The sequence below is a fragment of the Budorcas taxicolor genome, chromosome 8 (assembly GCF_023091745.1).
Source record: "Budorcas taxicolor isolate Tak-1 chromosome 8, Takin1.1, whole genome shotgun sequence".
Lineage (NCBI taxonomy): Eukaryota > Metazoa > Chordata > Mammalia > Artiodactyla > Bovidae > Budorcas > Budorcas taxicolor.
In genome coordinates, this window is record NC_068917.1 from 115,378,423 (window position 1) to 115,391,076 (window position 12,654).

The 12,654-nt window shown below is 64.2% G+C and overlaps 1 protein-coding gene across 3 annotated transcripts in view; it reads left to right on the forward strand.

The window, feature by feature from the left end:
- Positions 1-8,614: 8,614 nt before the first annotated feature.
- PXDN (peroxidasin) overlaps positions 8,615-12,654 on the forward strand; it is a 66,477-nt gene continuing 62,437 nt past the window's right edge. For all 3 annotated transcript variants that reach the window (XR_008199806.1, XM_052644493.1, XM_052644494.1), the window contains exon 1: positions 8,615-8,813. Coding sequence is in view for 2 of the 3 variants with exons in the window: in XM_052644493.1 (XP_052500453.1) it covers positions 8,623-8,813 (191 nt within the window). In the remaining variant the exon portion in view is untranslated. The remainder of the gene's footprint in view (positions 8,814-12,654) is intronic.

The window sequence follows — 12,654 nt, forward strand, 5'->3', positions numbered from 1 at the left end:
TTTTTGAATTTTTTCTTTCCTGCAGAACAAGGGGGAGAATCCCTTTCTCTTTCCAGAATGAGAGCATGTCTCCTGAGTCTGGATCCGAATCTCGGCCTGTCTCATCCTTGATCCACGGACGGGCTCAGTGTCTTAGCTCCTCCTCACCCACCTGAGGCTGCGTCTCCCCCAGAGTCTGATCCTGCCTCAGGCCGGGGTCCTCCATGTGCTACCGAATTGATCTGTGGGGACCCTGCTCAGGCCCCAGCCAGGCCGCGGCTCCCTGCCTTGGCAGGAGACGTTCCTTTCCCATTCAGGCTGGAGCAGCTAAAACCAAAGTCGAGATCAACACAGCGCAGGCTTTATTCAGTGGAAAGAACGGAAAAGCAGGAACCACGTTCATGGAGCAATTCTCACCCCACCTGCAGAGGACGGTTTAATTCCCAAGAGGAGAGACAGAGGAGGAGGAGCAAAGCTGAGGACGGGGAGGCGTCGGGCTTTTCCGAGGGAGAGGGCTGCCAGCCCGTCTCATGCTTTTCCGGTCTGCATCCTCCCACGGCCGCTGCTAGGTTTGCCATCTAGCACCTAAAGCAGTGAAACCAGCTTCACGTGAGACTTGGGCTTTGCTGGAGGTCAGACTCGTCACCATCGTGGTTCCCGCTGCTTCCAGCCGGGCTTGTGGCCGCCACTCTCATCTCTGGACACTTTACCTCAGAGTTTGACGTCCACTCCTGCCGAAGGTGAGGGTTTCCAGGTTCTGAGCAAAGACCTGCAGTCGCTCCGGCAACGTGAGCTTTGTCCTTGGCAGCTCACCCCCCTGGCGCCAGACTGGGCTTGCAGGGCTGTGAGCGAAACACGCTGCTGCGTATCAGCCCCTGCAGGTGGCGCCAGTGGTAAGGCACGCACCTGCCGAAGCAGGAGGACCCCCTGGAGGAGGCAGGACCACCCGCTCCAGTGCTCTTGCGGAGAATCCCGTGGACAGGGGGGCCTGGCGGGCTACAGTCCATGGGGCCGCAGAGTCAGACACGACTGAGTGCCTAGCGCTAACGAGTAGACCAGTAATGCAGCCACCCAGCCACCACAGCTGCCCCAGAAAGCGGGTCCTGGGGGGACTCGGAGTGCAGACAGAGGGGCCGCAGCCACCCCAGGGCAGAGGGGCTCAGGGTGAGAGAGCCCAGGACACTGGCCCGGCAGGTAGCTGAGCTGCACATCAAGGGAGCGGCGTCAGTGAGCCGACTCTCGCCTCTTCCCATTCACAGAAAGGGGCTAAATTCACCAACCTGAGATGCTTGGTTTTCTGTAAGTAATAGTATCTTCCCATGCTCCAACCACCTGGTCTTTGTTGCAAAAGCTCCCATGGATCCCAGCTCCTCCCTCACCTCTTCAGAGCTCTCCCTGAGAGCCATCTGAGAGACTTACTCCCGGCAAGTCCTCAGCGAGCTAGCCCAGCAAAGCAACACCCTCACCCCACCCTGGGAGTGTCCTCATTCCGGGCTCCCTGGGGGCTCACCACCGCGGTACAAGGGCAGTTTCAGAGGCCGGCTGTCTGCAACATTGTTTACTGATATGGCAGAAATGCTTTTTCATCCACAAGGGAAATCTCTGTTTGTAAGGGAGTCTCCTGTCTGAGTCAGGAGAGAAGGCTGATACCAAATCAGCGGAGACTGAAGTCTGCACAACTGTATCTGTATCTGTTAATCATTCTGAGTCCCCTTCCTGCAACTGGCCTCCACACACTTTCTCAGCCTTAACTGAAGATGCTGAAAGTGTTAGTCACTCAGTCCTTTCTGACTCTGTGACCCCGTGGACGGTAGCCCGCCAGGCTCTTCTGTCCATGGCAGTCTCCAGGCAAGAATACTGGGGTGGGTAGCCATGCCCTCCTCCAAGGGCACCTCTTTGAGGTGCTCTCCGCCTGGGCGCCTCCGCTGTGGACAGGAGGTGCCCCCGTGGGTAAACGCTCGATTTCCTCTTGCTAATCAGTCATATTGCAAGGCCCCCAGCTGACAACCCAGGAGTGAAAATGGTCAGGACCCTGTGGGGCCCTCTCGGGTACGAAACCTTTCTGCGTTCCCCCATTTCTTCCTGGAAAAAGGATTCAGCCTCCTATCCTTCTCTTTCCTCCCAAGTGCAGATTCCAGCAGTAGCCAATCAGGGAAGGGAGGGGCGCCCAGGAAACAAAGGTGCAGCCTTGGTTGGGGGAGCAGAGTCCTGTGCCCCCAGGACTCACACTCGGACGCGCGGCACTGCTGCAGGGACGGAGGCCCCCGCCCCGGAGGACGGACTGCAGGCTGAGCCCAGGGTCCCCCCAGGACTCACACCCGGATGCGCGGCGCTGCTCCAGGGACGGAGGCCCCCGCCCCGGAGGACGGACTGCAGGCTGAGCCCGGGGTCCCAGGCACTGCCCTCATCTCCCACGCCCTCCTCGAAGGAAGGCACACACCCTGCAGCCCTGCCCCACATCCTGCCCCTAAAACTGACTCCTCAAGCCCACTGGGGAGTCCGGGTCCCCTGAGAAGAGCCGCCCGGCCCTCTGGCTCAGCCCCGTGGTGAAACTTTCTCTGCTCCAGGCTCTGTCATTCCGGTTGGCCCGGCCTCATGCCGTGTGCAGGGCCTTCAGCAGGAGGGCAGGAGCAGGCCCCCAGCTCGGGAGCCCAGGAAAGCAGTGTTGAAGGGACACCAGGGAAGTTCTGACTCCTTGGAAAAGACCCTGATGCTGGGAAAGGCAGGAGAAGAAGGGGTTGACAGAGAATGAGATGATTGGACGGCATCACCAACTCAACGGACATGAGTTTGGGTAAACTCCGGGAGTTGCTGCTGGACAGGGAGGCCTGGCATGCTGCGGTTCATGGGGTCACAGAGTCAGACACGACTGAGCGACTGAACTGAACTGAACTGACCGAAGGAAGTTCTACTCTCAGCCTGGCTCCTCACAGCAGACGCTGACCCTGCTGGGCTCCGCTAAGATTTTCTCAAGGAGACCTGAAGGCCGGCTGACTCGGGGAATGCTGGTGGACATCCTGCTTAGGGCTCCGCGGGCATCCGGGTCTGGGCTCCTCAGGCAGCAAGAGCTCTCCCACCTCCCCTGCCCTGCGCCCACACGTGACATTCCTTCTGGAACATTCCTCAGCGGCCCAGAGCTCCAATCAGCGCAGGGGAGGGGGCGGAGGCTCACCTGCCCCTGGGGCGGTCAGTGACTGTGGACACTGCCCTCTGGAGTCTGTGCTGGGAGAGCCCAGAGTCGGGGAGCGCGGTGGAACCACAGGCTGAGCTTGCCTGCGGAAGATGACGATGTCCTGTCTCCTGTTTCTTTCGGGCATCTGTCTCAGGCCTTTGCACACGCGCGTGCACCGTCTTCATGGTGGCAGGGAGCCCAGGACCTGAGAGCCCCTCTCTGGCCGTGACCCTCTGGACCCGGGCCTGCCGTCCGGCCCCCAGGCAGGGGATGGGCCTGCAGCCAGCAGACCGTGAGCTAGAGCGGGCGGTCCACACTCAGACACTCAGACACTGTAAGTGGAGGGTCCCCCCCTCTGTGGTCTCCGGGACAGTTGCCTGTGAGCCATCGCCTCGGGGCTCAAAGCCATGGAGGGCGGGAAACGCGGTCCTTGACCCTGGTGGCTCCGAAGGGCAGCCTGTGAAGAGGGCTGACGCCAGGTGGGGAGGCAGGAGAGGAGGTGCAGAAGTCAGGTGGGGGTTGGGAGAGCGTGCACGGGGGTCCTGGGAGAAACACACGGGCCCCACCCCGAGAGACAGAGCGTGAGCAACTTCACGGGGAGGGGAGGGTGCAGGCCTCGAAGGGCCCTTGCAAGAGAGCCGGTCTTGGAGGCGAGGTGGGAGGGTGGCAGCTTGCGACAGTCCCTCTGGGTGCGGTCCTGTGACACAGCCGTCTGGGCGTTGAAACCGTTGGGGAGGGGCCCCCAAACAGTAGAGCTCCTGCTGGAGGCCTGCGCCCAGAGCCGGCAGGGCTGCGGGGGGGTGAGGATTCCAGAAGAACACAGGAGCCCTGCAGACACGGCCCCAGGGAACCTGGGCTCCAGGGCTAGGCCCGCGGCCGGCCGACCGCCACCCCCGTAGCCATGCGGGCCCAGCTCCAGAGGGGCGGCCAGAGCCCCAGGGCCGAGCCCACTGGGGCTGCGTCCATTGCAGGCTAAAACGACTCTAAGCGGGTGTATTTAGTCATCTGTTCTGACTCAACCAACGTGAGTTTGAGCAAACTCCAGGAGACGGTGGAAGACAAGGAAGCCTGGCATGCTGCAGTCCACGGGGTGGGACATGACTTAGTGACTGAACAACTTTCCTTTTTAAATGTAAGAAAAGAAGCTCTACCTGACGTGAGGCCAGCGGCTTCTCGGCAAGTGGGACAGGCAGGACAGGCAGCAGAGTGGGTCACGGCACACACGGCACACACGGCACACACGGCACACACGGCATGTGTCAGCCGGGAGGGCTGCAGCCAGCGGCACGCTGACCGCAGGCCCATTTTGCTGAGGAGCAGTCTTCTAGTTCAGGATGATAAAGGGACGCCACGCGCACAGGGCTGAGTGCGCGCTCCTGGGGTGGGAGTTTCCAGCGGCCCTGAGGCGGGGACGGGGCCCAGTGTGGCCGAAGTCCTTGTCTGGGGTGAGATACAAGCGTGCAGGTCCGCGGGTCCTCCACAGACAGCCCTGCCCTCTGGAGGCTCAGGCTTATCTGCAGATGTTTCTGGAGCGCAGAGCCGTGCCTGTGCCTGAGACGGAGCCGCACCTAACCTGGCACGACCCCGCCCCCTCCATCCCCGCAGGGCGCTCGCTGTGAAGCAGGCCCCGGTCCCAGTGCTTCCCTTCCTTCAGTGGGGGCAGCCTGGGGCGGGGGCAGGGGGCCAGGGCCCCGGGCTCATCACCACCCTGCCTGGCTGTCTGTCCAGCACCCAGTCCTGCCCGGAGCTCGGGGTGTGAACTGCTCTGGAAACAGGCCTGCTGCAGACGTGGCCAGCGTCATGGGGGGCGTCCTGGGCCCTAAGTCGGCATGTGCCTGCAAGGACAGGGAGACCGGGATGAGGACAGACCGGGGGAAGCCCCCTGGAGACGGGCCGCGGCCGGCCGGCACGTGCAGCCCGCTAGCAGCACCAGGGCCTGCAGAGGGGCGGGGAGGAGCGAACCTTGACCTCTGGCCTTCAGGACTGTGGGGTCAGCCTTCTGCTGGCCACTGAGCCACCCATGATGCCCTGGAGCACCTCCCAGGAGCATCTCCCCGGAGCACATCCCCAGAGCATCTCCACGCCCTCCTCGCCGGCTGCCAGCAAGTGGGCTGGCGCCGGGCAGGAAGATGCCGGCGAGGCCCTGGGGAGGGGGGCGGTCTCAGGCACAGCCAGGTTCTCCAGGGCTGACTCACCGTCTGGGAATGGCCCCCCGGTCTCCAGACCTGGGAAGCCTCCCCGCCAGGAGGACACTCGTCCCTGGCGGGGGGGGGGGGGGGGGTGGCGCGGCCCCCACACCTCTCGCCGGGCCCTCAGCACTGCCTGTGAGTGTGAGACGGCCTCCTCCCTTGACAGACGGGAGCCCAGGGCTCTGAGAGGGCGAGACAGTCACCAGAGTCAGGGAGTTTGGGAAGCCGCTGGCCAGTCTCTCTTGTTCCAAACCCCATGCTCCCTTCCTCACAGACTCCTGAGGAGCGATGGGCAGAGAGAAGGCAGGTTCACCCTGGAACTAGCAGGAAGTGGACTGTCCCTGGGGGCCCCTGGGCACTTGGGTGTCTCCTCAACACAGCCTGGGCGCCTGGGGGGGTGGAGGGTGGCCACTGAGTGGGGAGAAACTGACCATCAGTCACCTCTGCCAGCTTGGGGCCGTGGCTGCAGGGGTGCCCGGCGTCCCCAGGAGGGTGGCCCCCGTGGCCCTAGTGAGTCTCCAGAGAAGGCCAGCGGGGACCAGCGGGGCACTGGCCGGGCCTGGTGACCTGCAGGAGGGGCCCACCACCAGCTAGCTCAGTAGGTGAGGTTCAAGGTCAGGGCCTGGCAAGGGTGATGCCAGGTCAGCATGCCGTCCCCTGCCTGCCCGTCCTGAGTGATGGGGCCTGGACAAGCTATGCTCTTCACTGAGCATCGGGTTTTGCATTTGCAAACTGGGGATACTCACATCTCTTCGGGATGTCACCGAGCTTAGATACTCAAGTATGCGGACAGCAGTCACGTGCAGGCCCGGCCCTGAGCAGGTGCTCAGTCGGTGGGCCGGCAGGCACAGCCGCGTGACGCTGCAGAGCTCCGGGTGCCACTCAGAGCACCGAGAATTCCACGGGGATCCTGTCTCTGAATGCATGTCTAAGCAGGCAGCATGGTCGCACCAGGAAGGAATGTTTACTGCAGGCAGATAACAGGGTCGCAGGCAGATAACGAGGCTCGGGAAGTGGTCAGCAGAGAGAAATGCAAACAGTCATGTGGGCTTGGGCAACAGAAAACCCAGGAGACTTTGATGGCCACAGTGAACCGGGAGAAAGGCAAGATCCCTGAGGTGTGAGGCCTCCCTGGGCCTCTAGAGGGCGGACGCGGGACACACGGCCCAGGAGGTGCAGAAGCAGAGAGCCCAGTAGGTAAGTGTCCCTGCTGAACTGGGAGGAGGGGAGGCTGGGAGGGAAGACTGCAGGGGAGGTCCGGTGAGGGTAGAGTTCACAGAACCCCTCCTGCAGCATGGGCGCTGCTGCAGCACGTTTCAGAGGCAGGACAGGAGGCTGGGAACTCAGGGGGCAGTGGATGCTGAGGCCGTGAGGCACAATCTCTTCTCCAGGAAACCCCAGTGGTTTCTAAAGACCTTCAGCTGAGTGGATGAGGCTCCCCCACATCACGGAGGGAGCTCCTCTTTGCCCAGGCTCACCACTGTCAAACTCATCTACAAAACACCTTCAGCACAACACTTGGACTCATGTTTGATCAAACCACTGGGGGCGACAGCCCAGCCTGATGGACACGTTGTGAGCCACAGTGGTGCTGAACCAGACGGAGAGGCAGAGGACATGTGCTGCTGTGGACGCCTGCTCCCCGGGATGGTTGGAAAGCAGCCTTTACCCACTGAAACCTAAGGGGCCTGGAGACTTTTGGCTTGGGGAGCGGCGGCAGGGTCAAAGCGGCAGCACATTCTCTGCCCACGGCAGGGAGGGGGCCAGCAGGCCCAGTTGGGGTCCTAGCGGGGGTCCAGGGCAAGGGGCAGGGCCGGGACTGCTGGTGGTTATTGGTAAGGAGGACGAAGAGCAGAAATTGACCCACACACAGGAACAACTGGAATCCACGGGGATTTTCAACTCACACCAGTGGGTGAGGCCCTCAGGGGCGACTGCTGGGCTGGAGGGTCTGATGAAACATTTTAGAGGATCTCATCAGAGATTCAGAAGAAAACAGGGACAGCGAGGTTTGGGATTTCTGACCTAAGTTTGAAATTCGTGCAGGGCAATCAGACAGCGTTTGGGAAGGAGTGTGAAGCCCCGGGGGACTCGTGACTGTGAGCACGCAGGCCGCCTGGCTGGCGTGTCCGAGCCCCTGGAGACTGGGAAGGCTGCTCCCAGTGGTTCCAGCACGCCAGCTTCGGGGGAGCCGGGCCAGCCCCCAGCTCAGCTCCCCCAGAGCCAGGCCCTGGGGACCACGGAGGGGCGGCAGTCTGCTGACACAGGCAAGCGTCCGCCACCCCATCCCCACAGCAGCCTGGGGAGACCACCTCTCTGCCAGTGGTCAGACCGGCCACGAGACAGTGGGGGTCGGAACAGATCCAGGCTCCTCTCCGACGCTGGGACGTGGTGACCGTGGTGACTGTGGACTGGACCTCTTCAGCTGTAACTGGACCCTCAGGAGTCAAGTGTTAGAAAAGAGTGGCTTGGCCCAAGGCCCCCGCTGTGTCTTCTGGGGGCTCCAGCAAGGCCCCCTGGGGAGGCCCAGTGGGTTCCTCCACCCGTGGCCACAAGGGAGGAAACTAAAGGACACTGAGCGTCCACCTGGGCCAACCCTGCACACAGACCTCTACCCAAACGTCTTCTAGGCTTCTCACCGTGCCCTGGGGTCCTCAGGACAGGGCTGGGGCTGGCGCGGAGGCCGACGTGCGAGGAGGTGCGGGCGCTTAACAGGCCTCGTGGGCCCAGGCAGGGAGCCCGACCCCTGGCTCTGAGCCCCAGCGGCTTGTCTGGAGGCAGGTCTCCGAGAGACAGCCAGACAGAAACAGAGAGACGGAGAGAGACGCGGTGGAGGCAGGGGGCGAGAGAAAGGCAGAGAGGGCAGAGAGAGAGAAAGCGCTTGGAATCCTGCCTGGAACTTGCGAAGTCCTCTAAGAGTGTTTTCTGAAACAACAAAAGCTTCTATTGCACACGTGTGGCAACGGCCGCTAGGCGAGGCCCCAGACCGTGAGCGCGGACCTGGGACTGGACCCCGGGGACCCAACCTGTCCTCCGCAGCCGGGGCCGCCGGGCCGCCGCGCTCCGGGCAGGAGGTCCTCGCCCCGCCCCGGCCCTCGGGGAGGTGGGGGCGGGAAGGGCGGAGCCGCGCGCATGTGCACAGCTGGCGCCCCCCGCCCCCGGCGCACAGCTGGGACGTGGGCCGCGCCTGGGCGGCGGGCGGCCGCAGTCCGGAGCCGGCGGTGGACGCGCCGGGCCTTCGCTGTCGGTCCGCGCGCCCAAGCGCCCCGCGCGCCGTGGGTCATGGCCGTGCGCGCCGCGCGCCCCTGCCTGCTGGCACTCGTTCTGTGCTCGTGCTGGGGGGCGCTGGCCGAGGTCGCCCCCAGGCCGAGCAACGGGTGTCCCAGCCGCTGCCTGTGCTTCCGCACCACGGTGCGCTGCATGCATCTGCTGCTGGAGGCCGTGCCCGCCGTGGCGCCGCAGACCTCTATCCTGTGAGTGCGGCGGGGCGCGGGGCGCGGGGCGCCGGGGGCAGGGCTCCGGGAATCTGGGCGCGCCGGGCGGCCGGGGATCGTGCGGCGGGGCCTTTGTCCTCCGTGGCCGGACGGGGGGCGGACCTGAGCGCAGAGCGCGCCGCCTCCAGAGCCGCCTTTGTTTGGAGCTCGGAGTCCCGGCGGGCCGGGGGAGTCGTCGGGGCCGCCGGGGAAAGCCCCCAGCCCCGCCGGCCCTGATGCTCGCCCGCTCCTCCCCCGCCCCGCTCGGGCCCCCTGCTCCCGGAGCCCGGCGCCCCCCTCTCCCGCGTTCCTTTCCCCTCCCCCTCTCCTCCGACTCGGCGCTTCCCCCTCCTGCCCGGGCCGCCGTACCCCCGTCCCGGCTCCGGGAGGCCCTCCTGGCGCCCCCTCTCTGGCCCGCGTCCGGCGGGGCGCAGAGAGCCTCCGGCCCGGGCCCCGGTGGGCGCACGGCTCTCTCGGGCTCCCCTGCGCCGCGTTCCGGGAGGGGCGCGCTCCGAGTGCGGGAAGGCGCGGGCGGAGCCGAGTTCCGAGCGGGTGTGCGCGCGGGGCCCGTCCCCGCCCTCGTCTCCAGCTGGGGCGCCGCGGCGGGGCCACTGGGACCCGGCGCTCCAGTTGGCACCGCGCGCCCACCCCCGCGCTCCCCGGGGGATCCCGCCCGCCCTGCCGCCGAGTCGCCCGAGGCCTGTTCGGATGCGCCCCTGATTAGAGTTTCAAACTCCGAAAAGGCAGTCCGCGATCCAGGCGCCGACTGCGCTCGGCGGCCCGCAGCCGCCCTTCTGGATGCCAAAAATAGTTTCCACTCCTCTCCGAGCCCGAGTGCTCCTGGCACCGCCGAGGCGCCTGCAAAAGGTGTAGAGTTTGGGGTGAGCTATTCAGGAAGTGGGCGGCCAGTGTTCTTTTAAAACCAAGCAGGCGGACTCTCCTCGTGGTCGCCCGCCTGCCGGCCCGTCCTCGGGGTCCGCGGTGGGACTCACCCCCGGCCTGGAAGCCCTCTCCCCGGCGGCTTCCCCGGCCGCCCTCCGGGGACGGGGCCGGCGCGCAGGAGGCGTCCCCACAGGCCGACTGAGGGGTTTCTGGAGGCCGAGATTTAACTCTTCGGTGAGTCAGTGGGAAAAACGCGGACCCTGAAGCCGTTCTTCACGTCCCGCCAGAGTCAAATACATGGACCACATGTCAAACGCATGGCTTTGCCCTCACGCCTTAATTGCTTTTTTAAAAAGACAGTATTTTAAGAGATGACTGTGGTAGAGCCAGAATGGGCCCACCAGCGTCCTGCGGGCGGTGAGGCTCTCCACAGAACCTCCCGGAGTCTCATGAAGCAGCCGAGGGAGGGCAGGGCGGGCAGCAGTGGGTGACGCTGGCGAGAATTCAGAAGCCCTGCTTGTTCCTGTGCCCAGAGATGCCGAGAAACCACCTCTCGTGGCCTCGCGGGCTCTGTGAGCAGGCGGGGGTGCTGAGCTTGCCGGGCCCCTGGGAGCCGCCAGGGTTGTCGGTGGTGTGAAAGTGAAGTCGCTCAGTCGTGTCCGGCTCTCTGCCACCCCACGGACGTAGCCCCCCAGGCTCCTCCGTCCACGCGGTTTTCCAGGAGTGAGTACTGGACTGAGGTGTCAGTTCTTTCCATCTTCCTGACCCAGGGGTTGAACCCTGGTCTTCCGCATTGCAGGCAGACTCTACTGTCTGAGCCACCAGGAAATCCTAAATTGGGCTTCCCTTGTGGCTCACCTGGTGAAGAATTTACCCGCGATGTGGGAGACCCAGGGTTTATCCCTGGGTTGGGAAGATACCCTGGAGAAGGGATAGGCTAGCCACTCCAGTATTCCAGCCTGGAGAATTGTGGTGTGAACACACACCTGTCTTACAGCTGTGTAGACACAGGCACCTGGGGAGGAGGCACCCATCCGTGCCAGTGTAGACCTGGGATGCGGGAGAACTGAGTCCTCCGTGAAGGGTTCCGCTGGGGGTCAGGGACTGCGAGCCGGGAGGGAGACGGTGGTGGGTGGGGCCTCATGGAGGAGCCCGGCCCGGCGGCGGGAAGGCCCGCTGGGGAGCGGTGCTGCTCTGGGGTCTGGGGTCCAGTCTGGAGCCTTCCTGGGGGGCTGCTCGCTGCGCCGCGGTGACCGGCTCCGCCCATGCAGAGGCAGTCCGCGCGCGCTCGGGGCTTCTCGGCCGGGCTCTGCCCTCCTGCAGCTGCTGTTCTTCCCCATCCAAAGTAAGATCTGGGAGCGACTGGGGGCTGAAAGGGCGTGAGGGTAGGGAAGACTTTGGCCCCAGAGTCCGTTGGACGGTCCAACTCTCACTTATCCCTTGGCTTTCAGGACTCTCCCCTCTCCCCCGTCCCCTCGGCCCCCGGGAAAGACTGACTGAGAATCACCAGGAGCATCAGACTTGTCCCCCCATCATGGTGTCTCAGGGGTGTGCCCACATGGGGCCCGAGAGAGGATCGTTCTGCTTCGTTCTGCTTAGAAGCAGGGTCCTGGCCACCCCGCCCTCTGGGCTCCCTGCGGTCTGGCGCTGCAGCATTTCGGAGCCCTTCAGCAGGGGTCATACGCTTAGCTCGACTGTTGTAGAATTAAGTGTTTAACGTTTGAGTGTTTCACTCTGCTCAGCACGGCAGTAGAAGCTCACCGTGGTGGGGATTGAAGAGCTGGCGGTGAAACGCGCGCGGTGGCGTCCTCACTCTGCCCGCTCTGTCCTCCCCTCGGCCCGGGCCTTGGGGGGTCTCCTTCTATACCTGCTGCCTCACGCGTCACCCTCTGCCCCTCACCCCCTTCTGATCTGTTCTTGTTGCCTCCTCTGTGAGGCCATGGGAATCACCCCCTCCCATAGCCCAGGCCACTCCAAAGCCACCGTCCACGTGACAGGAAGCCCTGGTGTTGGAGGGGGCCTGGGGACGTGGGCTGGGCGGCCCAGGGGAGTGCAGCCTGGCCCACAGCAGGCAGGGGGCTGGCGAGAGCGCCTCCCCAGGGTCAGGCTACTAGCCAAACAGCTGGCCCCACTTCCACCCGCTTCTGAAGGCCTCTGTCTGGGCCCGAGCCGCGTTCCAGCCCCCACCTTGCAGGGTCCCTCGTCCACGAGGGCACCAGGGAGGGAGGCCCCATGGCCCTGTAATGAGGCTGACCGCTCAGGTGCGCCTGGCCAGGGGGACTGCAGGAGGCCGGGCGCACCCGTGGTCTGCGCCTTTTCCACACTCGGAGAAGGTACTGCTGGGGCCCTGGTATGGGTCGGGCCCCTGCCTTCCTGTTGGCCCTGCACTGAACCTGGCTGATGGGAGAACCCAGCTTCTCACGAGCTCCTCTGTGCAGGGCACTGAGGTCTCTGCCTCTGCCAACAGGTGGCAGGAGGGAGGGAGAGGGGTCCCGTCAGGTCGGCAGGGGCCTGGGGTCTCCAGCAGGGAACTGATCACCTGCCCCGTCTCCTGTCTTCCTGGGGCTTGGGGAGCTCCCTCTCTCTCTGCTGACCTGGGGATGCACTTGGCCCTGGGCCGAGCTGGCCTCTCCTCCCCAGGGGGGTGAGTGATGGACCCAGTCAGCCGTGACCGGGGCCGTGGTCTCTGCAGGACACCCATGCCAGCCGGGACCTTGACTGTAGCCTGAGGCTCACCTGAAACGGATTTCTGCTTTAGACAGCCTGCTGGGATGAAGTCAAAGCTTTTATTAATACAGCTCAAATGCATTTCAAAAGCACCATTTTTTAAGTACGTGCATGCTGGTGGTTTATTTTTCCAAAATGGTGGCGGACCAAGTACCTCCTCCCACCACTGACACCCCTGCGGTATCTAGAGCCCTCAGCTCCAGCCCACTGTGGGCAGAGGGGAGATCTCAGG